Raw genomic sequence first — 26,085 nt, forward strand, 5'->3', positions numbered from 1 at the left:
ACACATAATGTAGAGGAAGACTGGCACAGATGGTAGCTCAGGGTTAACCTTCCTCAAGCAAAAAGAAAGAAGATTGGCAACAGATGTTATCTCAGGGCAACTCTTCCTCATACACACACACAAACCTACAGTCATCAAAACAGTGTGGCACTGGCATAAGGTAGACATAGACCATTGGAACAAACTGAAAGTCCATAAATAAACCCTTATATCTACAGCTAAATTTTTTTGTTTTAAAGATTGCACCTGCACTAACATCTGTTGCCAATCTTTTTTTTTTCTTCTTCTTCTTCTCCTCCCCAAAGCCCCCGGGACCTAGTTGTATATTCTAGTTGTGCCTCTGGTTGTGCTAAATGGAATGCCGCCTCAACATGACCTGATGAACGGTACCATGTCCATGCCCAGGATCCAAACCGGTGAAACACTGGGCCTCTGAAGGGGAGCACGTGAACTTAACCACTCAGCCACGGGGCTGGCCCCCTGAATTACTTTTGACAAGAGTGCCAAGTCCATTCAACAGGGAAAAGAATAGTCTCTTCGACATTGGTGCTGGGACAACTGGATTTCCACATGCAAAAGAATGAAGTTGGACCTCTATTTCATACCATATATAAAAATTAACTCAAAATGGATAAATGATATAAATATAAGAGCCAAAACCATAAAATTCTTAGAAGAAAACATAGGGGGAAAGCCTCATTGGATTTGGCAATGGATTCTTAGATATGACAGTGAAAGCATGAGCAACAAAAGAAAAAAATAGATAAATTGGACTTCATCAAAATTAAAACTTTTATGCATCGAAGGACATTATCAAGAAAGTAAAAAGACAACCTACAGAATGGGAGAAAATATTTGCAAATCATATATCTGATAAGGGCTTAATATCCACAATATATAAAGAATTCCTACAACTCAACAACAAAAAGACAAAATAACCCAATTATAAACTAGGCAAAAGACTTGAACAGACATTTCTCCAAAGAAGATATATGAATAGCCAATAAGTACACGAAAAAATGCTCAACATCGCTAGTCGTTAGGAACTGACCACAATGAGGGGCCAGCCCGGTGGCACACTGGTTAAGTTCACATGTTCCACTTCAGCGGCCCGGGGTTCGCCGGTTTGGATCCCGGGTGCAGATACGGCACCGCTTGGCATGCCATGCTGTGGTAGGCATTCCACATATAAAGTAGAGGAAGATGGGCATGGATGTTAGCTCAGGGCCAGTCTTCCTCAACAAAAAGAGGAAGATTGGCAGCAGTTAGCTCAGGGCCTATCTTCCTAAAAAAAAAAAAAAAAGTAAAAAAAAAAAACCACAGTGAAACACTACTACACATCTAGGATAGCTATAAATAAAAAAAGAAAGAAAATAAGTTGTTGGTGAGAATGTGGAGAAACTGGAACCTTCACACATTGTTGGTGGGGATGTAAAATGGTACAGGCGCTGTGGAAAACAGTTTGGCGGTTCCACAAAAAGTTAAACAGAGAACGATCCAGCAATTCCACTTTTAAGTGTACACCCAAAAGAAATGAAAAAGGGATGCAAACAGACACTTATATGCCAATGTTCACTGCACCATTATTCACAAGAGCCAAAAGATAAAAAAACCCAAGTGTCCACCAACAGATGAATGGATAAACAAAATGTGGTATATACACACAGCCATAAAAAGGAATGAAGTTCTGATACAAGCCACAACATAGATAAACCTTGAAACATTATGCTAAGTGAAATAAGCCAAAATAAAAGGACAAATATTGTACAATTCCACTTATATGAATTATCTAGGCAGATTCAGAGACAGAAAGTAGATTAGAGGTTACTAAGGGCTTGGAGGAAGGGGAAATGGGGAGTTACTGCTTAATAGGTACAGAGTGTCTGTTTAGGGTGATGGAAAAGTTCTGGAAATAGATAGTGGTGTTAGTTGCACAACACTGTGAATATAATTAATACCAATAAATTGTACACTTAAAAATGGTTAAGATGGCATATTTTATGTTATATATATTTCACCATACACACACACATACAAAAAGTCACCAAGAACAATCCTATGGCTCTGCATGCTGGCATAATCCTCATCTAGCTTTCCTGGATGAGACAAGTACGACTTGGCACACAGTGCAGTGGAAAGTATCAGAGTATTCTCACGTCACAACCAGAAGAAAGAAGTCCCTTGCTGAAAGCACACAGAAGATGACAAGAGTGAAGAACACAAATCTAGTTATTTTTACTTTCTATCAATTTCTTCTTAGAGGGAAGCTGGCAAGCTCATAGGCAATTTTAAGAAATGCTGCATAAGATATACAAATCAATGACTATAAGACTTGAACATTTTTAATTTAAGCTCCATCAACTAGATGTCTCTAGACACAGAGGTTTGGTAGGATGTGACAGAGAGGAGAGAAAAGACAAGAGACAAGCTCCTCAGCCTCATGGCTAGTGGCTTTTAGGGGCTGTGGGAAGATACCAGCTATGCTGTCAATTCTCTGCTGAAAAGGCCAGTCACCATTGCCCCTGCCCCCATCCCAGCCTCCCAAGGAGCTACTGGAATCTCACCTGACAGTTTCAACTTGACATCTAACACCTTAGCCACAGCTCATCAGGCTGGCAATCTTGTTCCTCTCAAACCTGCCCCAGATAAAGAAATCAACAACCTCCACAACAGGAGGGATCTCTGGGACCATGGTTACAAAATTGTCCCTGGGAGACATTTCAGGAAAAACACCAACTGACATTTAGGTCTAAAATGAGGGCTAATATTTGGTGCTGGGGATTTTATTTCATAGTCTGACAGGCCTGCTTAAAGCCACAATCCATCGTGACACTGGCTACTGCATGTAAGCTGCTCCTCCAGCAGCCACACTCTCATCCTGCCCCTATGCCAAGAAACCACCCAGTCACCCACTGAGCCCAATTCTCTGCAGGCCTCCCACTGAGAGGAGGGGCATTACAGTGACGAATGAACCCAGCCCCAGCACCATCCAAAGAAGAACAGGCCTGAAGGCAAAGGGGCTTTGAGTCAGGATGCGCATGCAGGCAGGCAGGCAGTCCTGAAGGTGGATCAGGACACCCTCACACATCCACTGCCACCAGCACCCTCAAAACAGAAAGGTGCAGAACAGTTCCCATGGGTGGCCCTAGACAGGTTACTCATACACTCTAAGTTCTGGCTCCTTCCCTAAAGGGATGACAGAATCTTAAGTACTAAGACTTGACTTTTCCACTGCCCTTGACCAGAGGGTGTAGCCAGTTGGCGCCTGAGCCTAATGTGAGAGGAGGGTTCCTACTAGACCCCACATCCACTAGGCTCTGGGCTCTCATCTCTACCTCACTGGTCCTGTGTAATTACAGAGCTGGTGCATAGCTGAGTGTGGACATGGCAAACGCCCACTGGTACTCAGACATTAACTCTCTAGTTACAGGTGTTCATCCAGAAATGGGCCTTGAGTTTGCTGGTTTGTATTTTATCATCTTTCATTATTTTCAGCAGAGGGTCTTATTCAAGCAACCTAGCCCATCATCACATGGAAACCTTAAGTCCCAATAATTTTAAAAGCATCAAATTCCATGCACGAAACCCCTTTCTGCTTAAAATATATGGAATGGTTTGTTTTCTGCACTGGCCTCAAGTGAGACAACACACATAATGGCAATAACCTGCATGGTTCAAAACCACATCTCTCTATCCCTTCTGCTGTGCATTTTTTTTTAAAGATTTTATTTTTTTCCTTTTTCTGCCCAAAGCCCCCTGGTACATAGTTGTATATTCTTCGTTGTGGGTCCCTCTAGTTGTGGCATGTGGGACGCTGCCTCAGCGTGGTTTGATGAGCAGTGCCATGTCCGTGCCCAGGATTCGAACCAACGAAACACTGGGCTGCCTGCAGCGGAGTGCGCGAACTTAACCACTCAGCCACAGGGTCAGCCCCTCTGCTGTGTATTTTTAAAATGTATACTGCGTTAGGAGTTGAAATATCCTATGTATTTTTTATGGTTAAAAAAAATTATAGGTAAAACAAAAATAAACTTCGGTTAAAAAAAAGAAGCAGCAAATATAACTACTGATAAACTTCTGGAATAACGGTTGTTATTAAAACAGATATAAAAAATGAAAAAAAACCAAAACAGATAGCCCATGCCAATTTCAGACACATGGCTTTGTAAACCAGGTGATAACCAGTTCTACTCAGCAAACCATTTCCTCTGCTTCTTTCCTTTTGGTTCAGCACTACCGTGGCAATGTCCTCTAGAAGTGACAAGCTGAGCCCTCACACCATTTGGGCACAACTGCCCTTCTCCTCTCTCCACCTCTTCGCATCTTCCAACTGCCTCCTCCCTGAGGGCCAGTAGGTTTTGTCTCATGATGAAAACTCTGACCAAAACATAGCAGCTACCTGGTGCATTGTGCACTGAGAAAACTTCTGGGGCTCTGTCTCAACAAGAATGAGTGCTGTTATCAATCAGCAATCTTTGCCACAGATGCTGAGGGGTCAGGGAGGGTATCTGAGCCTTGACACTTGCTGTTGCTAACCTACAGTAAACTTCCCTGGGATCTCAGGCCAGCTCTAAGGTCTAACAGGTAGGGAAGTAAGAGAGTATAAGAGGGGTGCAAAAGACTTACCCAGCCCCTCTCTCACTTCCCCACACAGTCCAGAGCATCTTTTTCTGGCCCCTCCATGACAGGCAGGCTGGGCTCTGTTTCACTGCAAAGTCCTCCAGACTTATTTCTAGCAATAGAACCACAACTTCACATTTAGATTACAACAAAACAATGCCAAGGATCCTGGAGCTACAAAGACATTTTACGTGGATATTGAATAGAATTTCTGGATAGGCAGAGGGACATCCATGAATTTAGACATGGTGTTATTCATAACTCTCCCAGGAATGACTCCCTTCTCTCCAATCACAGAGACCCTTGATTCCTTCCTGATGGCCCCAGAATATGATGCTACACTGTGCTTGCTGCACCCACCCTCCTGTGTTTCAGCCTGATGAGCTCCTACTTCCCCTCTAACAGGGAATCTCCCTTATGTGGTGATCCATCTAGGGAAAAGACCAAATATTCCAGAGAACAAAAAACAATGGGGCCAGGAGTGGGGCATGTGGTGAGGAGATGGGAAGTGAATTTCAAGAATTTCTCTAGGGGCTGATCCTTGATCAAGGAAGTCCCCAATTATTAAAAAAAAAAAAGGACACCATGTGAACTCCAGTCCTCTCAACCCATGCCAGAGCTACATATCAGCATGCCCAGGTAGACCTGGGCTTTAACCTCCAACACAGGTGAGCAATACAACACTCCAAGATGCTTCAGAGCCCCAATATTCCACGCTTCCAAAAACAGTTCAATGTGTTATTTAGGGAGAGATGCTGCCAAAAGCTCAGCTTCTGCCCATGAGGCCGTCAGCCCCAGGGGACAGTCAGGGAGAACAGGGCACAACCGCCATCTGTATGGCCTTGGGCAAGGACAGCACCTACTTCTTAGGGCAGGCAGGAGAAGGCCCTCCCCAGGTCAGTGCCAGATAGATGAGTGCCAGCCTTCTCAACAGCACTCTACAATACAACTGAAGTAGGGGGACCCAGGGTGAGGGGTTAGTCACAGGCTATCTCTAGGCTGGTGGGCCTGTGTTCAAGTGGCTCTCCAGACCAGAACGCAGCAGGCGAGATCTTAATTGAGTGAGTGGCTCTCTGGGTCTCCAAGGAAAATCACTTTGGGTGATTCTGAGCCACAAGAGGGAGACACTTGGGCATAAAACATGGGTCAGTGTTGTCTTTCAGATGGGAATTGGCAAAACCAAAACACCACAGAACACCAGCACATGCAGAGTCCTTTCACCTATGAGAAATCTCTCTGGCTACCAGTCTTCAACACCCCACCTTTGCATTTTGCCACACAAGAGAAAGGCCAGCCAAGAGAAAGAAAAGACAAGTGCTGTGGAAAAACCATGCCCGGAGTCAAGGACCTACACCCAGGGGCCCACATTGGACAGGGCTCTCAGCCACAGGGGCCTGGTCGAATCAGACCAGCGGAATCTCTTCTCCCCTATCCACCCTCACAAGTGTGGGCAGATCCAAAGTCCTCATATACTACTACTTCAGGATAAAGCCCATGCTCCTTGGTCACAGTCTGCAAAGTATTTCCAATCTGGCCCCTGCCTACCTCATGCTCTGTGTGCCACGTCTTTTAGTGCACTGTTCCTCATACCTGGAGCATCTGCTTCTTTGTTCACATGGAACCCTCCACTTCATCCTTCCAGATTCAGCATTGTCACCTCTTCTATGAAGCTTTCCTCAAATTCTAAGGTACAGGAGGAAGTCCAACCTCTGGGCCACCTCTGAGTATGGTACACCATGGATTGGCCCTTTATACACCACCCTGTGAGGTCGTGTGCACAGGCATATCTGCCTCCTCTCTAAATAGGCCTTGTGCCTGTGCTCCTGGGGCTCAGTCCTGGGACTGGGACAAAACAATGGGTGCCTCACTGTGGTGTACAGAATAAATGGGTGAGTGCACTGCTGCCTGGCCAAAGGAAGTCAGCTGCAGATACAAGCAAAGGCAGGTTGGCTGTGACCAAAGCCCTCCCTCAGGGCCTGGGCATCAGCTGCAAAGGAGAGCCTCTCCCCCACCAACTCCATCCAGTGCTCTAGCCCAGGCTTGCTGTTCTTGGGTAGAGCCACCCATCACATGTCAGGAGGCCGCCGCTGCTGGGATGATGTTACAGTCTATTTTGAGGGTCACACTGGAGCATCTGTCAGCCTGGCCAGCCACACCCTCCATGTGTCATCACTAAGAGCCAGGGCCACCCAGGGTCCACGAACTCTGCCTGAGCAAGTCATTTCCCCCAGGGACGCTCAGCTTCAGGGACTCTTTGGCTTCCTAGCAATATCAACCTGGATGGCCCTTATCTCCTGGCACCACTCTGACAGGGCTCTGATGTCTCCTCGCCCCACCAGACCTGTTCCTGGGGTTCCCAGCTATGGTGACTCAGCAAAATGCAGCTGAAGCCCATCAGTCTATGCCAACCTCTTAGCTCAAACATAGCCCCTCCTTCTCCAGCCCTCTCTTATATTTGGGGAGTGCCCAGAAAGCCCAGCACCCTGACATCAAGTTACGAGTCAGACTCCTTTTAGGTCCAACAGGTCTCATCTGTTGGGAAACTCCTACTCATTCCTCAAAACCATGCCCATGCTCTGCCTCCTCTTACAGAGAGACTCTTAGTCCACTCTCTACTAATTAGGCCACAGATCTCTTAGGATATGGCTGGCCGGTGCAGGCTTTACCTTTGTTCTCTCTGCACCTAGCATGTGCCTGACACATAGTAGGTATGAATAAATACACTATGGACCCTTGAAATGAAACTTTTCTATTTAGACTAGCTTAGTGTGTTCTTCTACAAAAGACATCATCAGAACAAGGGCCTTTCTGGAAAACAATGACACTGACAACTGGGTTCATAAACACCTTATACAAAGGAGGGCTGGCAGTAGGGCCCTTCAATTCTACTAAAAAACAAGTTTACAGATTTAATCGGATGGTAAGTCAATCAAGCCCAGTCCAGAGCATGCCACATTCCTCTGTCCCCTAAGGACACAGTGATCCCCTAAGGATCCAACTGGACATTCCTTCACTCTACCCAGGGAAGGAATGCAATGGGGAAAGGTAGCAGCAGCATGGACACACATATCTGGGATTAGGCGAGGACGTCTGACAAGTTAGGCTACTCCATCACACACCCCAAGCCCTGCGCCAGGGCAGGTCACCAAACAACCTAGGGGCTCAGGGCTCAGCCACAAAACAGGTATCTCATAATCTGCTCCAGCTACTTTTCCAGAGATGCTCTGAGAATCATACTAGATAATACAAGAAAGCTACACAACCGGTTAACACTTGGGTCATGGGACAAAGTAGGGTCAGAAACACAGCTCCAACATGGATGGGAAACAGGAAATAAGCTGATCACTGTCTACCTTATATCTGCCCTTGGCCTCCTCAAAACCACACCTGGCCAATACCAATATCGGGCTACATCCTGGCCATGAGGTTTTCAGGGATTCCATAAAGAGGCCATGAGGGGACATTCATATACTTGCCATCTGACAGCAGTCAACTAAAGCAGGCCACCACAGGCATATATGACCTGGGACCTTTTTAAAACAGGTTTCCAGGTCAGCTTAAGGCCTATATTTACCACACATAAAAATGCTGGGAACAGAAGCTAGGAAAAGATGCCCAACTTTCTTTAGGTTTGCAGGTAACAGCTACAGTAAGGGAATCTAACAAGACAGGGCCTTTTCCAGCAAGATCAACTTACAACTGAAATGTTAAAAGGCAGCTGAAAGAATCCAGGTCTCTATGTTTAAACACTCTCCTTCTGAAAAGTTGTTCTAATCTCACTAGCTCAGCTGTTATCCATGATAAAGACTATAGAGAAAACAATCCATTTTCCTCCCTACAAGTTTAAGAAATGCCCCTCAGTTTTTCTGGCAATATGAGACACCAGCACCAACATTTCGGTCTATACTGTAACTATTTCTGCAGTGTTTGTTTTGTTTTAAGAGACTATTCTCATTCACACTACTTGGAGCATATTAAATATATGTGCTTTTATTAGACTGGAAAGGGAAAATAGAAGTTTTAAAGTCCTCCAATAAGTTTCCTATCTGTAAATATACTAGATGGGGATAAAAATGAAAGATGCAACATCTTGCCATGATCAGAATTTCAAAATCACAGAATTCCAGGGTTAAAGGCAGCTTAAGATGCTTGTCTAGCTCCCCTCAGTACAAAAGAGGAGATTGAAGCCCCACAATCTACCTACGACCACACAGCCCTCCCAGGCAGGGATATTACAATGTCAGTAAGGAAGCAGGCAAAGCTCTGACTCTGGCAGTCTTACCCCCAGCATGGCCCCTTGGCTGGGCATTTTGCAAGGGGGACAGTCCCTAGAAGAGAGGAAATATTATAAATGCTCAAGAAGACACACTCAGGGTTAGCACCAAGGTCACTAGTGGGGTTGGCAAACATCCCACACCAGACTTAAAGTCTGATGAGGAAAGCATTTCCAAGGCAGTTGCAATCATATTATTTCATAACTTAAACACCTGCTTTGTCACAATCACTGGAAAAAAGGGAGACTGGGAGAAGAAGGAAGAAGAAAAATGAAAAATCTCCCCTCTGACTTCCTGTGTCTGCTTAGATCACCCTAAAATGGAGAGCCTCCCTAATGTTGGCTTTAATGAGGACCTCCTAAAGCTGGTCCAACTGGTGTTCAAGTCCCTGGACTGAAAAACAAGTTTATGAGCAGCAAGGTCACCTGATTCTAACCATGTGCATGCTGTTTACCCTGAGATGACAGGCCAGCGGCTGCTACAGCTTTGATGAATGCTGCGAAGACTCTACTAACCCTTTGAAGCCTAGTGGAGCCCCTACATGACTAAACGCCATAAAAAGGAACCTTGAATGCAGCAAGAGTGTGAAAGGAGGGAAGTCACAAACATCACCCGATAGTGGGGGAAACCCCATTCTGGATGCTGAATTGTTAATGTAAACTTGTATTCTTGTTTCCCTGAGCTATGAGGTATCTCATTACATCATCACTAAAGAGAAGTCCCCTCCTCTATCCCCAGTGCACCTACTTGCCATCAAGAGTTGCTGCTTACACCAGGCCATGCCCACAGTCGGGTAACAAAGGCAGCCCACCAGTCAACTATGCAGCCCAGACTCACACAGCTCAGCAGCTCACATGAGTTACAAGTGGCAGCCTAGAGACCTTGAAATCTGACCACAGAGAACAGCTCCATGTTGGGAGAAAAAAAGGTGGTAACAAGGAGCTTACCCATCTCTTCCTTTGCTGACAATCTTCACTTCAAAGTAATAAATGCCACAAGCAGCAGGTATGGGGTGGGTGGCGCGCACTGAGGCTGCATCTTTGTGATTTTTGCCATGACCTAATAGGAGAGGGCAAGGAAGAAATTTCAACAGAAGGAAATGCAAATGGAAGCTTTATTCTTCTCTGCTCCATGGCAACTTCACCCCTCCACGGCCAGAGGAAGTCCTTACATAGTCCAAGGAATAATCAGACAACAACTGAGTAAATACATAAACTTCCCACCTTTGGCTCACTTCCTCCTGAGAATAGCAGCCCTGTCTGAGACACTGTAGCCCATACAAACCAAATGAGGGTACAGGCAACGTGGGTGAATGTCAGAGATTCCCCAGGGTTGCTGGCAGTCTCTCCAGAATACAGGCAGCCCACCTGGGAGACCAGGGGAGGCGAAGGCAGCCCTGGAAGACCCCCCAACACTTTCACACAGAACTCCAAGCCCAGTCTGGGATGTCAGGCAGGCGAGCAAGCTCATGGGCCTCCAGCTTATGGAGGGGATGTACCCACCCCTTTCTTCAGACACTCTCGAAACTAAGCAGTAGAGAAGGGCTCAGCTGGAGTTGGAGCTATCCCAGGACAAGCAGGACACCCTTGGGTGGAAAGTCCAGCCCAGCACTGGGTTTGGACACCTGTTGCGGTTCTCTTGACATCGGATGTCTCAGGGCAGAGAGACCTAGGCAGTCGATCCTCGGCCTGGTCAGCCCCACCACCCTGGAAACCTCGCAGGAGCTAAGGCCTAACCCAGAGTACTCGGGCCGGAGAAAGGATGTGATAGGGCAGGGACCAGGCAGCACAGCCTTCCTGCAGATACTCTGGCCTTTTCCCTCCGCGGGAAAAACAGGCCGATACCTTTGTAGTGGACGCGGAGGTTGCCCTGGGAGAGGCCGATGTAGTTGTACTTGTCCTTGGGGCTCCAGGAGCGCGGCAGCGGCGTCTCCTGCTGGTTGACCGCGGGGTACAGGCGCTGCAGACGCCGGTTCAGCTCCTGCTCCCCCGGGGACGGCAGCCCACTCCCAGCGCCCCCGCCGGAGGAGTCTCCAGCCTGCGGGTTCCCAGCTCCCGGGTCCGCCGTCGCCGCCGCCATCTTGGAGGGAGCTGCTATTGTGTCACTGGGGGCGGGGAGGAGCGGGACAAGATCCGCCCCACTCAGCCAATGGCCGGTGAGCCAACGGGGGCCGCAGGGAAACCGAGTTCGAGTCCGGCACCTCTCTTTGGACACTGCAATGCCTCGCCACATATAGGACTCCACATCCCACAATGCAGAGCTCTCCAGAGGCGGACCAAGTCGGGCTGGTAAGGAACTTTGGGAGATGTAGTACAAATCTTCTCACCCATAAGCCTGTCCAGCCCAGACTTCGGGACACCAAAAACTACAATTCCCGCTGGCAACGCGGCTCCGGCCTATTAGTTCACCTCCCTTCCCCATGGCCTCTGTTTATCCTCCTGCTTCAGTTCTGGTAGCTGGGGTCAAATCTGCCGTAGCGAATGACTCTGAGAGGACCCTGTTGCCGGGTCCGAGTCCACTTTTGCTACTCGGCCTTCCTCCCAGGCAGCGGGCACTGGGCTCGGGGGCGTGGCGCAGGCCTGACCCCGCCCCCGCCGCTGGGCTGCTGGGGCCTGGTCGCCATGGCGACGGGCTGTACACTACAACAGCTTCCTAGGCCGCGAGTGCTGACTATCTGACTACTCGACTACCCGAGGGTTATGGCCTCCTCGAAGCCGCAGGGCTCCAGCTTCGCGACCTCGTCGAGGTAGGCGCTGGCCGGGCTGAGGGCGGAGAGAAGGGCTAGAGTACTTCCAGAAAGAGACACGGTACCTGATCCGGACCTCTGCACCTCCTGCCTGTGTCCTTTGGGGAGCTCCAGCCCCACAGGATCTGCGGTGCAGAAACAGTTGGAATCCGGGCTGACTTAGCCCAGAGACGACGTTGAGTGCTAGCAAAAGAGCCGGAGCACTTTATCATTAGTAACAGTCAGCTTATTTATATTGGGCATATGTTAGGTGCCAAGGGCTTTATATACCACATTTAACCCTCACGACAACTTTATGAGGTAGTAATATCACCATTTTACAAATGAATACGTAGAAGCCTGTAGAGATCATGTGTTTTACAGATGTTTATAAGCGGTAGATCTAGGATTTGAACCCAGGCGTGTGAGACTCTTGAACCTGAACTCAGCCACAGGGATAAACTGCCTCTTCATCCAATGGTTTAGGACAAAGATGCTTGTCCAATTGCTGGCTGATTCTAAGCAGCCAGGCACACTCCATGGCCTCAAGGTTGCTCCTGCCTGTATTAAGGGGTGCAGCCTGTGGGCACTGCAAAATATGACAACAAGCTCCGTTAGCTAGGGAAACCACAAAGTATAAAACATAAAACAAAAATTTTGGCCTAATATCTTTCTAGCTTTAGAAGTTCAGAGAGGGCCCTTAAATTCCACAACTCTGCTTCCGTATCTCAAACATGGGGATGATACAGCCCACTTCACAAACACTGTTGGGAAAATTTAGGCAGAATATGTGAAGCTCCATGACAGCTCGTGTATATAACAGGCACTTGGTAAGTGTTTAATGAATGTAGTTTCTCCCTTCTACTTATTCCCAATGCAAAAAAAGTAATCTCACCTAAACTCTAATCCTTCAGGGTCTGTTGCCTTGACAGAGAAAGGCTACAAAAGGCAGGAAAGTAAGTGACAACTTGATTATTTTATCCAGAACTAAAATGAATCTACAAGAACTAGACAGCAGGCTTGGGAAAGAGTGTCGTTACTGAGCACAGGAATGATTTAGGAAACTGCAATCATGTTCAAAAAGAATGTGAAACAGACTCAAAAAGAGAATCCCCATCTATTTTAACAAGGAAGCAGGGCTGGCCTGGTGGCACAGTGGTTAAGTGTGCACATTCTGCTTTGGCGGCCCGGGGTTCGCCGGTTCGGATCCCAGGTGCAGACATGGCACCGCTTGGCAAGCCGTGCTGTGGCAGGCATCCCACATAGAAAGTAGAGGAAGATGGGCACAGATTTTAGCTCAGGGCCAGTCTACCTCAGCAAAAAGAGGAGGATCGGCAGCAGATGTTAGCTCAGGGCTGATCTTCCTCAAAAAAAAAAAGAAGGAAGCACAATGTAATTACTGAGGCTGCTTTTGGTGGCAGTACAAAACATCATTGATTCCTGTCCATTTTCTTCATTCACCAATATTTAGTGATGTACATTGGGCAAGGTCACTAAACCTTAGAGGCACAGTGTGGGTGTCTTCCTCCAGCTCACCTTAGAGCAGGGCCAGAATGATGAAGGATAGGCCAGACCTTAGCACTATAGATAAGTCATCAGGACCGTCTAAAAGAGACCTTCAAATTGTGCACTTCCCTGCGTCAGGTTTCTTCTCCCCATTGGCTTTCTCCTTTCACCTTCACATCCCTGGCACGGTAGCTTCGTGGATGGAACTCAGCAGCTTGAGTTCACTCAGTACCAGCACATACCCCTGTCAAACCCACTGCCTGCCATCAGTTAAATAACTGAGTTTTCTCTACTTTTGAAATAAAAATATAGATAGCTCTTTCCCATTCCCCTCTGAGAATTGGTGTAAAATATTTAACATAATACTAAAGAAGCATCGTAACATTTTGGTAAGTGTATAGGCTCTACCAAGTGTTTTTTAAAAAATTATTCTTATTTGCAAGTCTGTTTTTGACTATTGTCTCCTTTGACATTCAAAACTAACATCTGTTGACTGGATAAAGGAGATATGGTATATATATATACACACAATAGAATACTACTCAGCCATAAAAAATGATAAAATCGTCCCATTCACAACAACATGGATGGACCTTGAGGGTATTATGTTAAGTGAAATAAGCCAGATAGAGAAAGACAAACTCTGTATGATTCCACTCATGTGTGGAAGATAAACAAACACATGGACAAAGAGAACAGATTAGTGATTACCAGGGGGAAGGAGAGTCAGGGGTGGGCACAAAGGGTGAAGGGGTGTACCTATAAGATGACTGACAAATAATAATGTACAACTGAAATTTCACAATGTTGTAAACTATCATAACCTCAATTAAAAAAAAAAAAATCTGTTACCTACTGAGCTTTTCCAGTTGACAACTTCTCACGATTTGAAGAGTTCCCCATAGTTTTCTTGCTTACTTAGCCTTATGTGGTAGTTCCAGCAGGAGGAAGAAGAACAGAGTTTAGAAAACTGACTGGTCTTGACAGGAAGGTATTGACTTAACCCAGTGAGCAGATAGGTTGATCTGCTGTGTCCTGTCTCAAACCCATGAATTTCTGGGCAAGAACCCTTCATTTTCCACACTGGCTGCTTATTCAAATGGTTTGCTCACACTTGTCCGATTGAGAGACAATAGAGGACTGGAATTTGGGATGTCAACTGCTCCATGGAGTCCATGCAGGACAGGGTTTCCCAACTGGGTTCATGTTACTACTCTTAACTTCCCTGGGTCTTAGGTAGTTCTGGTCTCTCTTTTATGAACAAAGACACTGAGGTTCAGAGAGGTTCAACAGCATGCTCATGGTTACCAGCTAGCAAGAGGAATAAAGACACAGGTCCATGTGGCAGCATATCACCCCCAACCACCCCCCATCATGGATTTCTGAAATTACTTCTTCCTTTTGTTCCACTTGGATCTGCCTGTCTACATGCAGCCCTCCCTTTTGATGCCTAAATGCCTTCCTAGCTTGAGCAAAGATGGCTCTCCCAAGAGGCCTAGGGGTTAAAAACCTCCTTAGGATCCACTTTTCTCCCATCCTGCTTCATAATTAACATCTGTGAAGCTCCTTGCAGTTTACAGGCTATTTTTGCATATCTCTTTTACTCTTATTTAAACTTCACAACTTTGTGAGATAGAAAAAGCAAGAATTGTCTCCATTTCCTTATGAGGAAAATAGGCTGAGAGATGTTAAATTACTTGCCCAAGGGGGGTCCTGTTGGAACCCCAAATGTCAGCCCCCAGACCTATCACCCACTTAATGGAGGATTGAGACTCACACCCCAGCTCTTGGACCCCAGACCCTGTTCTTCTTGTTCTATAGCACCTGACTTTGGTATCACACCCCCAGAGTATGCCAGAGTCACATAAATGAAACTCATTGGAGCCACTGCTGAACACTGAATGGAAGTGTAGGCCTGCAGGGTTCTCTGGGCTCATGGTGAGTGTGTCCTGCTGCTGCAGGAGTTGGTAAGACTCTGGCGATGAGAAGGTTTCTGGGAATGTAGGAAAATGGTTTGGGTACAGGGCCAGGAGCTTCTTGGCAGTGGGAATCTGGAGGCAGTGCTAGGAAGATCCAGAGCTTGGCTCTGAGGGCAGAGGAGGCCATGTCTTATAGATCTGGGAAGGGAGGAGGTTCTCTCTCCACTCAGGGCTCTGTCACCCACCTCTGTCTTCCCCTTCTCTGTGCAGAACACACCTGCGGCCTTCAGGAGTGACCATAGATGACTCCTTCATCACAGAAACTAAGAACTCCCAGAAAAACAAGCTTTCTCAGAAACGGAAGACGCTGGTTAGTGACAATGTCCTGTTGGAACTGCAGATGTCAGCCCCCAGACCCAATCTGCCTTCCTCTCTGCAACCCAAAAGCAACACCCACCTGAAACATGCCCCTAGAGCAGCTTCTCCCCTGTCGGGGGAGTGTGGCTTTCAGATGCTAGGCCCGCCTGGCTCTGGGGTGGGGTTGTGCACCCTTACCACACCTCATCTGAAAAGTCTTCCCAAACCTCCCCCGGCAGAGAGAGCCTCAGCCCTGCCCACAGACACCCTTCCCCTGCAGCTCAGCATTCTGGAGTGGACCTCATTTCTTCATCCAGCCCACCATGTGCCAGGCATTGTGCTAACTGCTGGGATGGTCCTCCCAGATCTGCTAAGGTCCTTCAGGGCTGTGACTGTATCTTTTTGTCTTTATGCTCTAGTGCCTGATAGGGTACTTGAGGGGCTGGAACATGTTGAGAGCTCTATAAACCCTCTGAGTGGGTGTTTGAAGGCGGGAGTAAAGGGATGTTCCTTCATTGCATTGTTGGCTCTAGATTGGAAGTAGAGATTCCTTACCAGCCTCAGGAAAGGTCCTTTCTCCATTCTTATTCTTTAAGATTTTTATATAAAAATGAATGCTGTGTTGTTAAGTACTTTGGGGCTTCTGTTGATATGATCATAGGATTGTTATATTTAATCAGCAAATAGCCATTACCCAAATCTCACAGATGAAAAAACATATTTGAGCAAACTGATAACTCCACCTCACAGTGGAGCACTGTGGGCTGTGTGGTGGTTTTCTTTGTGTGAGTGTGTCCTGTGTGGAGGATTTGGGGACACATGCGTGGCATACTTTGTGAGGCTGGGGACTTCCAACATGGGGACTCTGACTCCAGGGAGAGAAAGGGAGTCAGTGTGGACTCTGCAGAAACCAAGTGCAGCCACGGCCCCGCAAGACCCGATGACTTGAGGCGCCCGCTCCCCGGCCACCTCAGCTGCCACCTATTCGGTGGACCTGGGGCCTGGTTCTTTCGCTCCCTCTTCTGCGAGGTGGCGGCGACGCCGTTCTCAACCACCAGGGGACGTTGTTCCCTCCCACCGTTCCCCCGGGGCCGTCCTTCTCGTTCTTACCTGCAGGGGGAAGCAGAGAGCATGGAGCGCGCAGGAACACTACCTTCCAGCCATCCCTGGCAGAGGCCTTCCCAGATATTAATAAACCAGGTGGAAGAAGCAACACTTGCCCAGAAATCAAAGTAGGGTGACCGCGTCTTCTCCCATCAGAAACGGCAGACAGAACACGAGGAATGACCTTTTGAAAGTCTGAAAAATTTTCATTAACTCGCCAGGATTGGGTGCTTCTTTGACAACTTCCCGGGTGTTTTCCAGAGTTGCTTTGCGCTTTTATAAAAATCACGTCAAATTTGATAGTCTTTCAAAAAAACTCTGGCTTGATTTTTAACAGTTTGACTTCTCTCCTTTTTTCAGTTTGTCTACTGCTACTTTTATTTCCTGTTTTTTTTTTTTAATTTATTATTGTTAGTTCCTTTTCAAGAACCAGAGGCTAAATGCTTTGTTTACTAATAGCGAAAGTATTTTAGGCAATTAAAATAAATACCTTGGGGTCACCCGTGGCATAGTGGTTAGGTTCGCGCCCTCTGCTTCAGTGGCCAGGGTTCCCGGCTTTGGATCTCCGGGCTGACATACACACCATTCATCAAGCCATGTTGTGGTGGCATCCCACGTGTAAAATGGAGGAAGATTGGCGCAGATGTTAGTTCAGGGACAATCTTCCTCACCAAAAAATAAAAAAGAAGGAAAAAGAAATAAAATAAATACCTTGTGAGTGCTTCTCTGACCATGTCCCAAACATTTTGAACATGTAATTTTAATATTATTCCTATAATGTGTTGTATTTTAGGTAATAAATGTGTCAGGGAAAATATGAACTTATATTTAAATTTCTATATTTATATTGTCAGTTCCTATTTTCATCACATTATATCAGCAAATGCAAGACATATAGTTTCTGTTTTAAAAATGTGTTAAGACCTTATCTGTGGCCTGTGATTAATTTATTGTATATGTTAAAAGATTGTTCTTTACTTCTGTTTAATGCATGTTATATCTGTTCATCTGTCATTATCAATTATATCACTCTTAGCATTAGTGTCTTTTACCTTTCTCGGCTTGATGTAGCTTATTCTGATAGGTGAGCTTTAAACTCTTTACTACACTTCTGTTTCATCATCTCTTTTTTTTCCCTCCTATGTTTTCATTTACTCAACAAATATTTGTTGATTCCCACTATGTGCCAGGCACTTGGGATACAGTGGTAAACAAGACAGAAATAGTCTCTGTCCCTGAGAGAAGACGAGAAAGTGGTGATGAAAAAGTGTGGGGCATTGGGCCTGGGAAGAACATCACAGAGAACCCTTGAGATCTTAAAGATGAGTAGTAAGGATAGAGCATTCTCGACCCAGGGAAAAGCATATGCAAACATATACACCCAGTGAGTACTGTTTCATTTTTATCCATGTTAAGTTATTGTGCTTCCTCATATATTTATTCTACAATGTTTGCTGAGTGCTACTTAAGATTGTGAAGAGTGTGAAGTACCATGGCCATCAGTTCTGAAGGTACAGAGATAGGTCAACCCAGTCCCCTGCAAGAGGCCAGAGTCGTCCCTGGGACCTAGCAACAAGGCTTCCTATGTACTTTCCACAAATATTTAGGAAAAGCATGAATGATCTCAAGATTGAGATAAAACATGTGCAGAACTAACAGAATGCAAAGGAGAGCCCAAGGAGACAGTAGCATTTTCCACAATAGGAGGGTCAGGCACCAGTTACCATTAACCTGGAAAGACTTGTAGCATCTGAATATGTGGGGCATGGGAGGTAGGCCTGGCCTCTCCATCCCAGAAGAACCTGGAGGCCTGGCTCAGGGCACAGAGGGGGCTTTAACATTGAGTTCAATAACTCAGTTTTCTTTTAAATTTGAATACAATTCATGTACATTGTAGAAAATTTTGAAAAATGTACAGCTGTAGAAAAATAAGTCACCTATGGGCCTATTATTAGAGAATAATAATTGCTGCTAACCTTTTAGATTACTTCCTCCATTCTTTTCTGGTCTTTCATTCTACCTGGTTGTGCTTATTCCCTAATTTCAGTCTTTACTTAACCCTTAGAGCTATAGCATTAGTATATTTCTATGATAAGCCTCTTTGTAATCATTTCATGTCTGCATAACAATCTTCTATTTTTAGACACTTAGTTTTCTAATTTTTCCACAGTCATAAGTAAGGCTTTGAGGACCATCCTTGTGCATAAAGCTGCTACTCCATCTCTGTCTCCCTCTGCACTGGCTGCTCCACGCCTTAGCCTCAGCTGGCCTGCTGCATCCGTCTCTGATCATAGCTCTTTAAAACTCCTGCTGTTTCTTTGAGGGTTTGGTACTACCCAGGCAGTCTTTGTGTTCCTCTGCCCCCAGGTCCTGACACACGCCCTCTCCCAGAGTGACCTCAGCTTCTCCCATGCACTCATTCAAGCTTTATTGGACATCACTAACATCATCACCACCTCCTGCAAGATGACCAGCCTCCCCTGGCCCCCTGCAGTCGGGGCCCTCCACCCTCCCGTAACCTGAATTGGCTTCAGTCACTACCTGTTGACTTGTGACTGTCACTTCACTTGTCACCCCATTTCCATCATACCCTCAGCTTACTTCATGTCCCTGGAACTCAGCATGGGCTGTTATGTGCTATGACCTAGAAGTATTTGATGAACAAATCAATGACTGAATGGATAAACTCTAGAAGTGGGCTTCACTGGGTCAGAGGGCCATTTTTTTCTCTTATGTTTTGAATATTTCATGAAAAGGTTAAAAAACAAGTCCATACATACTAACTACTGCTTCCACCCCCTATGCCTGCTTAAGGTTCAAAATGAGAGCCCGCTGCCTCAGGGCACCCTCACCTCTCTCCCCCTCTCCCAGGGGGTACAGCTCAGTCTCTTCCCAGGGTCCAAAGCTCACCCTGCTGCATCTCTGTAGTTCTGTCTATGTGTCAGTCCAGGCTTCAGCCTGGGCCTGCCCTCCTCTATCCTCCTCTTTAGCTCAACTGTGTTGTGGGGGCAAAGGCTGGTCCCTATAGGTACTCACATCTGTTTTCATAGCACAGGCATTCAATATTCACTGACATACCTACAGAAGAGAAGAATAGTTTACCTTCACAGAGTTCCTAGGAGGTGCCTGAGTCTGTGTAAACCATTTCTCATTTCTACATGAACTGCTTTCTCATTGCATCCTCACATAAAAACAGTGTGATGGGGACTACTACCATCCCCATTTTACAGATGCAAGACTGAGGATCAAAGAAGTTAAGCCTGTGACATATAGCTAATAAGAGAGATCTGGGATTTAACCCAAGCCCTCTCTAACTCTAGGGTCCAAGGTCTTAATTATGAGCCATATTAAGAGATGTTGAGGGGCTGGCCCGGTGGTGCAGTGGTTAAGTGCACGCGTTCTGCTTTGGGGGCCTGGGGTTCACTGGTTCAGATCCCGGGTGCGGACATGGCACTGCTTGGCAAGCCATGTGTGGTAGGCGTCCCACATATAAAGTAGAGGAAGGTGGGCGCGGATGTTAGCTCAGGGCCAGTCTTCCTCAGCAAAAAAGAGGAGGATTGGCAGCAGTTAACTCAGGGCTAATCTTCCTCAAAAAAAAAAAAAAAAAAAAGAGATGTTGAAAAAAATCAGGAGTGGAATGGGGAGGATGGAGAGGAGCATCAGGAAGGGGAGCAATGTTGCCATGGTAACCCCACCTGTCCCTTCCTACAGTCCTGTCAGTTCTCCATCGGCGGCCACCTGTCCCCATGGCCCACATACACCAGTGGCCAGACCATTCTGCATAATCGAAAGCCCTGTTCAGATGACTGCCGGAAGCGAGCAGGGTAAGCCAGGGTCAGACCAATGGTGGATGCGCTGGTACAGACCCAGCATTGGGCCCAGAGACAGCGCAGAGGTGTGTGCTCCCTCAGACCAAGGGTGTAAGTGTCCCGTGGGGTGCCCATCACATCTCAGCCCACCACTCCCTGCAGAAGCTGGCAGCAGCAGCCCCTGGGCACTACCAAGCCATGGTACCTGGAGCAACTAGAGAACTACCTACGCAAGGAGCTCCTCCTGCTGGACCTGGGCACAGATTCTGCCCAGGAGCTGAGGCTGCAGGTCAGAGCCACAGAATAACAGTGGGAGGGCAGGAGGAGGGGTGGGAGGAAACCTTACCTACAAGGACTAAACACTAAAGACCTTCAGGAAACACCAGCCTCTCCCAACTCTTTTGGATTCCCATTTCCAGTAAGAGAAACATGTTCTATGACAAAGCCAGTGAGAAGGCAAGGCTGTCAGTATGGAATCAAAACTCTCCTGAGGCTTGAGTTTTTCCACCTGAGTCAGGTGGACTGGGTGCTGTCTCCAGTCCCTTTAGCTGTGTGATTCCCAGCGCTCAGCTTGGGTCTAGGGACATCAGTGGATGGAGTCTGAATCCAGGCAGTGGGGCAAATAAGGGTCATAGAGTGTCTCCCAGCCCAGTGTTAACAGCCCCAGCTTGAGGAATGAGCCCAGACACATAAAGAAAGAAATCTAGATACAACTCCAATTCTGGTACATATTAGGGAGGGAATCACCAAATCCTGCTCAAACGAGGATGCTGACAGGGAATCCTGATATCATGACAGAAGTGTTTGCTGAACATCGTCTGTGTGCCAGACCATAGATGAGGCCTGATATATGATTTCACAAGCTGAAGGTACCTAGCCAACAAACAGAAGCTGGAGAAGGCATACAGCTATGAAGTGGTGGCACTGGGATTACAACTCAGGGCTGATTCAGGAGCCCGTGCTCATTCTAGTATGCAATGCTGCCTCCAAAAACTTCCTCTGTGTCCAAGTGAGACAGGAAACCACACCTCTACTTCGAGGTCAGAATGCAAGACTATAGCCTTCGATCTCCTCCTCCCCACACAGGGCTGTAAGATGGTGAGAGGCCAAATGAGGCACAGTGCATGGAGGGGGCTGGCTGCCTGGAGAGCCAGAGAGGGGCCTTGAGTACAATGGGGGAGGTCCTGACCCTGGTGGTCTGCCAGGCCTCAGAGACAGCACCAGAGGACGCCCCCAGAGAGCAAGTGGGGAGGACAGAGATGCCCCTCAGCTCCATAGTGCTGTGAGAGACCTGGGTGGTGCCTGGGGCATTTATTTGAATGTGGGTCACCTGGCAGCTTCATGCTGGAACACTTCTAAGCCAAGCAAAGAAAAACTCAGGTCCTACTGAGGATGGCAGCTATAGGCCAGGAGGTGACAGGTTCCCTTTTTTTGCCAGCCTTATAGAGAGATCTTTGAGTTCTTCATAGAGGACTTCAAAACGTACAAGCCATTGCTATCCTCCATCAAGAATGCATATGAGGTGATGCTGGGTAAGGCTGCAGCCTCCTCGCCTGGGCCCACCCTGGAAGGAGAGGAGAGGATCCTACTCTGACCTTCTGGGGCTCTGCAACAGGGCTGGGGCAGCTACTAACGGGGCCTTAAAGTCATCAAGCCCTGCTCAGCCTTTTTGTTTACATTGTCCTGTGCTAGGGCACCTGATCACCTCCTGTCCTTGGGAAGCATGGTAGGGCAGAATCTGTAGGAAATAAATCAACTTTTCTATTAAGAGTAAAGCCCAGGAGGGGAGTGAGTATCTCTGGGAAGTGAGGAGTCTTCCCTCACCAGGCTCAGGAGATGCCAGGCATGGTGCAGCTACAGAACTAAAAGATATAGGGAGACAGGGCATAGGTTAGACTCCAGTCCTCATCTGGACTCTGCCCTTGGTTTAAAAGCAAGTGTGAGAAGGCCTTACAGGGGCCATGCTTTGAATGAGGCATGCATAGGCTCCTGGAGTTTGCAAGGGACATAGCCACTCACTGTGACCTTAGGATCAGTGTCTCCTAGCTGTTTGCTCTCATGGCCCCAAAGGGATTCTCCCACCGGTCCCTCCTTAGCCCATCAGAGGGAGAAGATTCGAGCTCTGGAGCCCTTGAAGGCCAAGCTTGTCACTGTGAATGAGGACTGCAATGAGAGGATCCTGGCCATGAGGGCTGAGGAGAGATACGAAATCTCCATGCTGAAGAAAGAGAAGATGAATTTGCTAAAACTCATTGACAAAAAGAATGAGGAGAAGATCTCATTGCAGACTGAGGTAAATGGGAGTAGCATGGTGACCAACTCCCTGAATTCTTGCCACCTCCACCCCAGGGGTGACCTTGAACCCTTGGGCACTGAGGTGACCCCCAGCTCCCTCCGCCCTTCTGCCTAGAATGACATACTGAACCACTACCTCCTCCCACACCCCCTGCTACCTCCACACTCTGCCCTCCTCCTTGGCTCAGCACTGGCTCAATGTGGTCCCAAGTGCCACCAGAGTCCTGTTGCTTGGCTGCCAGACTTTCTCCATAGGAGGAAGCATTGGCACTTTGCTGGATTCTCAGGAATGGCCAGTCTCCTCCTTCTTGTACCTTTCCTGTTCCCAGGCCCTGATGGGGCTACCCAGTACCCATCCCATCCCCTATGGTGACTAGCTACATTTAGGTCCAGAGGCAGCCCCTGACCACGCAGCCACCTTCCCAATAGGTGACTAAACTAAGGAAGAAGTTGGCTGAGGAGTACCTGCACTACCTCACTGAGCGAGATGCCCGCAAGATTCTCATTGCAGACCTGAATGAGCTACGGTACCAGCGAGAAGACATGTCATTAGCCCAGTCCCCAGGTAAGCGTGAGGCTGGTTTCTCTCCCCTGAGGAGGCACTGGAAAGGAGTCTGGCTCTCACCACTAACCCTCATTCATTCAGCTCTCCTGATATCTGCTCATTCTGTGCCCATTCACAATGGGAGATGTCCCTGTTGCCACCTGGGTCTGTGGATCTTCTGAGCTAGACTGAGAATCATAGACTCATTGTTTAAGTAAGAAACAGTTGCTGGCAGCTGAGGCAGCCTAGACTCCCTCAGGGCAGGACAGGCCTGGTACCCCCTGTCCTGGGCTTCTCTATTTAAGCCTAAAGCCCTAGGTAGTGCTGTGGGAAAGACCCAGGAGCTCCCAAGCAGGAAGCGCAAGAGGACCTGGGACATGCCCTGAGGGACACTCTAACCCTGCCCTGGGCTACAGGCCCAAAGCCATGGTGACATGAGCTGGTGGGCCCCTCGCAGGCATCTGGGGAGAGGACCCCGTGAAGTTAACACTGGCTCTGAAGATGACCCGGCAAGACCTGACCCGCACACAGATGGAACTCAACACCATGAAGGCCAACTTTGGAGATGTGGTGCCCAGAAGGGACTTTGAAATGCAGGAGAAGACCAACAGGGATCTGCAGGAGCAGGTACTGGTGGGCAGGCCAGGTAGGGTAGGGCAGGGTCATGCCTGTAGGTAGTGAGGACCAATCATCTTGCCTACAGCTGGACAGCTTGAGAGATGACTACGAAGAGGTCCGCAAGGAGCATGAAATACTGCTGCAGTTGCACATGAGCACGCTGAAGGAGCGAGACCAGTTTTATTCTGAGTTGCAGGAGATCCAGCGCACCTCCACGCCACGGCCTGACTGGACCAAGTGTGAAGGTAATGATGACCACGGGGGCCCCAGGGACTGCTCAGGTGCATGATCTAGACTCCAATGTCCTCTCCCCTCCTGCAGATGTAGTGTCTGGGGGCCCAGATCGCTGGCATATGCTGGCTGAGGGCAAGAACAGTGACCAGCTGGTGGATGTGCTCCTGGAGGAGATTGGCGAGGGGCTGCTCCGGGAGAAAGACTTCTTCCCTGGTTTGGTAGGGAAGTCCCTGGGCTCAGGAGGCTTGGGCCAGAGTCAGAACAGCCAGGCCTTGCTGCTGAGAAGGCTTGAGGTTCTGGGGAACCATCTAGGGCTTTGCCTTGCTTGAGGGTGGGGCCAGATAAGCCCAGAGATGAGCTGACACTCTCCCTTTCAGGGCTATGGGGAAGCCATCCCCCCTTTCCTTCGATTTGATGGCATTGTGGAGAACAAGAAGCCAACCAAGAAGGATGTGGTAAATCTCCTCAAGGATGCCTGGAAGGAGCGGCTCGCTGAGGAGCAGGTCAGATCTCATCAGCCATTTTGGCCTGGCATGACCTCTAGAGTCCTCCAGGGGACTCCCTTGAGGTGCGAAGGAGCAGGGAGGAGGGCCAACTGAGGTGGGGCAGGCTGACTAAGTAGTCTTCCCTTTACCCTGCAGAAAGAGAAGTTTCCAGATTTCTTCTTCAATTTCCTGGAGCGTCGCTTTGGGCCTGGTGATGCCATGGCCTGGGCTTATACCATTTTTGAAAATATCAAGCTCTTCCGCTCCAATGAAGTCATGAGTCAGTTTTATGCAGTCTTGATGGGAAAGGTGAGTTTGGGCCTGGCCCTCCACCCTTTTTCCCCAGCATAGGCCAACTCTGTCCCCACCACTCCAGGAAGCAGTGAATTAGTCAATGCTTCCCTCTCTGTAGAGGAGTGAAATTGTGTACATCAAGCATAAGGAGACAGTAGCACAGCTGCTGAAGGAGATGACGAATGTTGACAGTCAGAACGAGGGGCTACTAACCATGGAGCAGTTAAGGTAAGAGGCCAGTTCGGCCACCCCAAACTCCTGCCCAACATCTCCTCTGCCAGGTGTACAGGGGAGGAAAAGGGAGCCTGGAGGGAAGGGCCACAGCCTCCAGGCTTGCTGCCCTTTTGAGCACTAGTGGGGCTGGCAGAGGGGTGAAGGGAAACATGTGGACAGGCCTCAGCCAGGCCCCTGTTGGCCCTTGTGTCTCCCCATAGCACTGTCCTCAAGAGCATCTTCCCCTTCAAGAAGGAAGAGAAAATTCAGGAGTTGATGGAGGCAGGGGGCTGGCATCCCAACAGCAGCAATGCAGACTTCCTCAACTACCGCTCACTGTTTATGGAGGTGGGTAGGGGAGTACAGGAACTTGCCCAGCCCTGGCCTCTGCTGGACCCTAGCCCATGTGGCCTCACTCTGCCTTGTGGCCCCTTCTAGGACGAGGAGGGCCAGAGTATGCACTTTGTGCAAAAGCTGTGGGAACAGTATATGGATGAAAAGGATGAATATTTACAGGAGCTAAAGCAGGAGCTGGGCCTGGAACTGTGAGTGACCCTGGGTCCCCATGGCCCACTTAGCCATAGGCAAGTCCTGCAGGCTGGGCCACAAGGTGGCATCTCAAGCCCCTGGGTCTCCCTTTGCGCTGAGCTTGCAGCTGGGCAGTACATACTGCTCAAGCTTGGTAGAGGGCATCTTGGCGTTTAGGGTACAGAGAAGAGGAGTCAAGGCCTGTCTCTCTTTCCTTGTGGGGCAGTCGTGATGAGGTGACCCTATGCAAGGTACGTGAGGCCCTGATGAACATTGATCCCGGTCTGGACAAGCAGACTCTGAACAGCTATTTGAGCCAGGCCTTCCAGCTACCTGTGACAGAACTGCCAGAGGAGGGTGAGAAGGAAGAGGGCATTGTGACACGGCTCCAGGCTGCACTGGAACAGCTTCAGATGGCTGACATCAGGCGCATGGGCGCTCGAGAGCATGAGCCTGCAAGCTAGTGCCACTGTGGGCAGCCTGTGTACTCCAGTACTGCTAACCTCTGACTTTTAGTATAAAATTGTTTGAACCCATGATATTCTCCAGGTTATGCTGGG

The 26,085-nt window shown here is 48.1% G+C and overlaps 2 protein-coding genes across 11 annotated transcripts in view; one reads left to right on the forward strand and one right to left on the reverse strand.

Annotated features, from left to right (window-relative positions):
• RANBP10 (RAN binding protein 10) overlaps window positions 1-11,012 on the reverse strand; it is a 69,040-nt gene extending 58,028 nt beyond the window's left edge. The window contains exons 1-2 of the mRNA XM_001496579.6: window positions 10,739-11,012; window positions 9,842-9,953 (exon numbers count right to left, since the gene is read on the reverse strand). Coding sequence (XP_001496629.6) covers window positions 9,842-9,953; window positions 10,739-10,973 — 347 coding nt within the window. The 5' untranslated portion in view covers window positions 10,974-11,012. The remainder of the gene's footprint in view (window positions 1-9,841; window positions 9,954-10,738) is intronic.
• TSNAXIP1 (translin associated factor X interacting protein 1) lies at window positions 10,862-26,061 on the forward strand. 10 transcript variants are annotated; one of them, XM_070263036.1, is made up of 16 exons: window positions 10,969-11,182; window positions 15,315-15,414; window positions 20,217-20,329; window positions 20,477-20,603; window positions 21,753-21,846; window positions 22,411-22,607; window positions 23,039-23,174; window positions 23,611-23,780; window positions 23,857-24,016; window positions 24,093-24,223; window positions 24,383-24,508; window positions 24,647-24,799; window positions 24,903-25,012; window positions 25,219-25,345; window positions 25,436-25,542; window positions 25,752-26,061. In XM_070263036.1, the coding sequence occupies exons 5-16, from the start codon at window positions 21,840-21,842 to the stop codon at window positions 25,987-25,989; spliced, it is 1,662 nt and encodes a 553-aa protein (XP_070119137.1). In that variant the 5' UTR covers window positions 10,969-11,182; window positions 15,315-15,414; window positions 20,217-20,329; window positions 20,477-20,603; window positions 21,753-21,839; the 3' UTR covers window positions 25,990-26,061. The 10 variants fall into 10 exon arrangements, with proteins under 10 accessions (XP_070119134.1, XP_070119137.1, XP_070119138.1 ...); XM_005608341.4 differs by lacking the exon at window positions 10,969-11,182 and adding an exon at window positions 11,278-11,640; XM_070263033.1 differs by lacking the exon at window positions 21,753-21,846 and having other exon boundaries at window positions 10,862-11,182.
• The last annotated feature ends 24 nt before the right edge of the window (window positions 26,062-26,085 follow it).

Source organism: Equus caballus, chromosome 3 (assembly GCF_041296265.1).
Source record: "Equus caballus isolate H_3958 breed thoroughbred chromosome 3, TB-T2T, whole genome shotgun sequence".
In the NCBI taxonomy this organism is placed as follows: domain Eukaryota; kingdom Metazoa; phylum Chordata; class Mammalia; order Perissodactyla; family Equidae; genus Equus; species Equus caballus.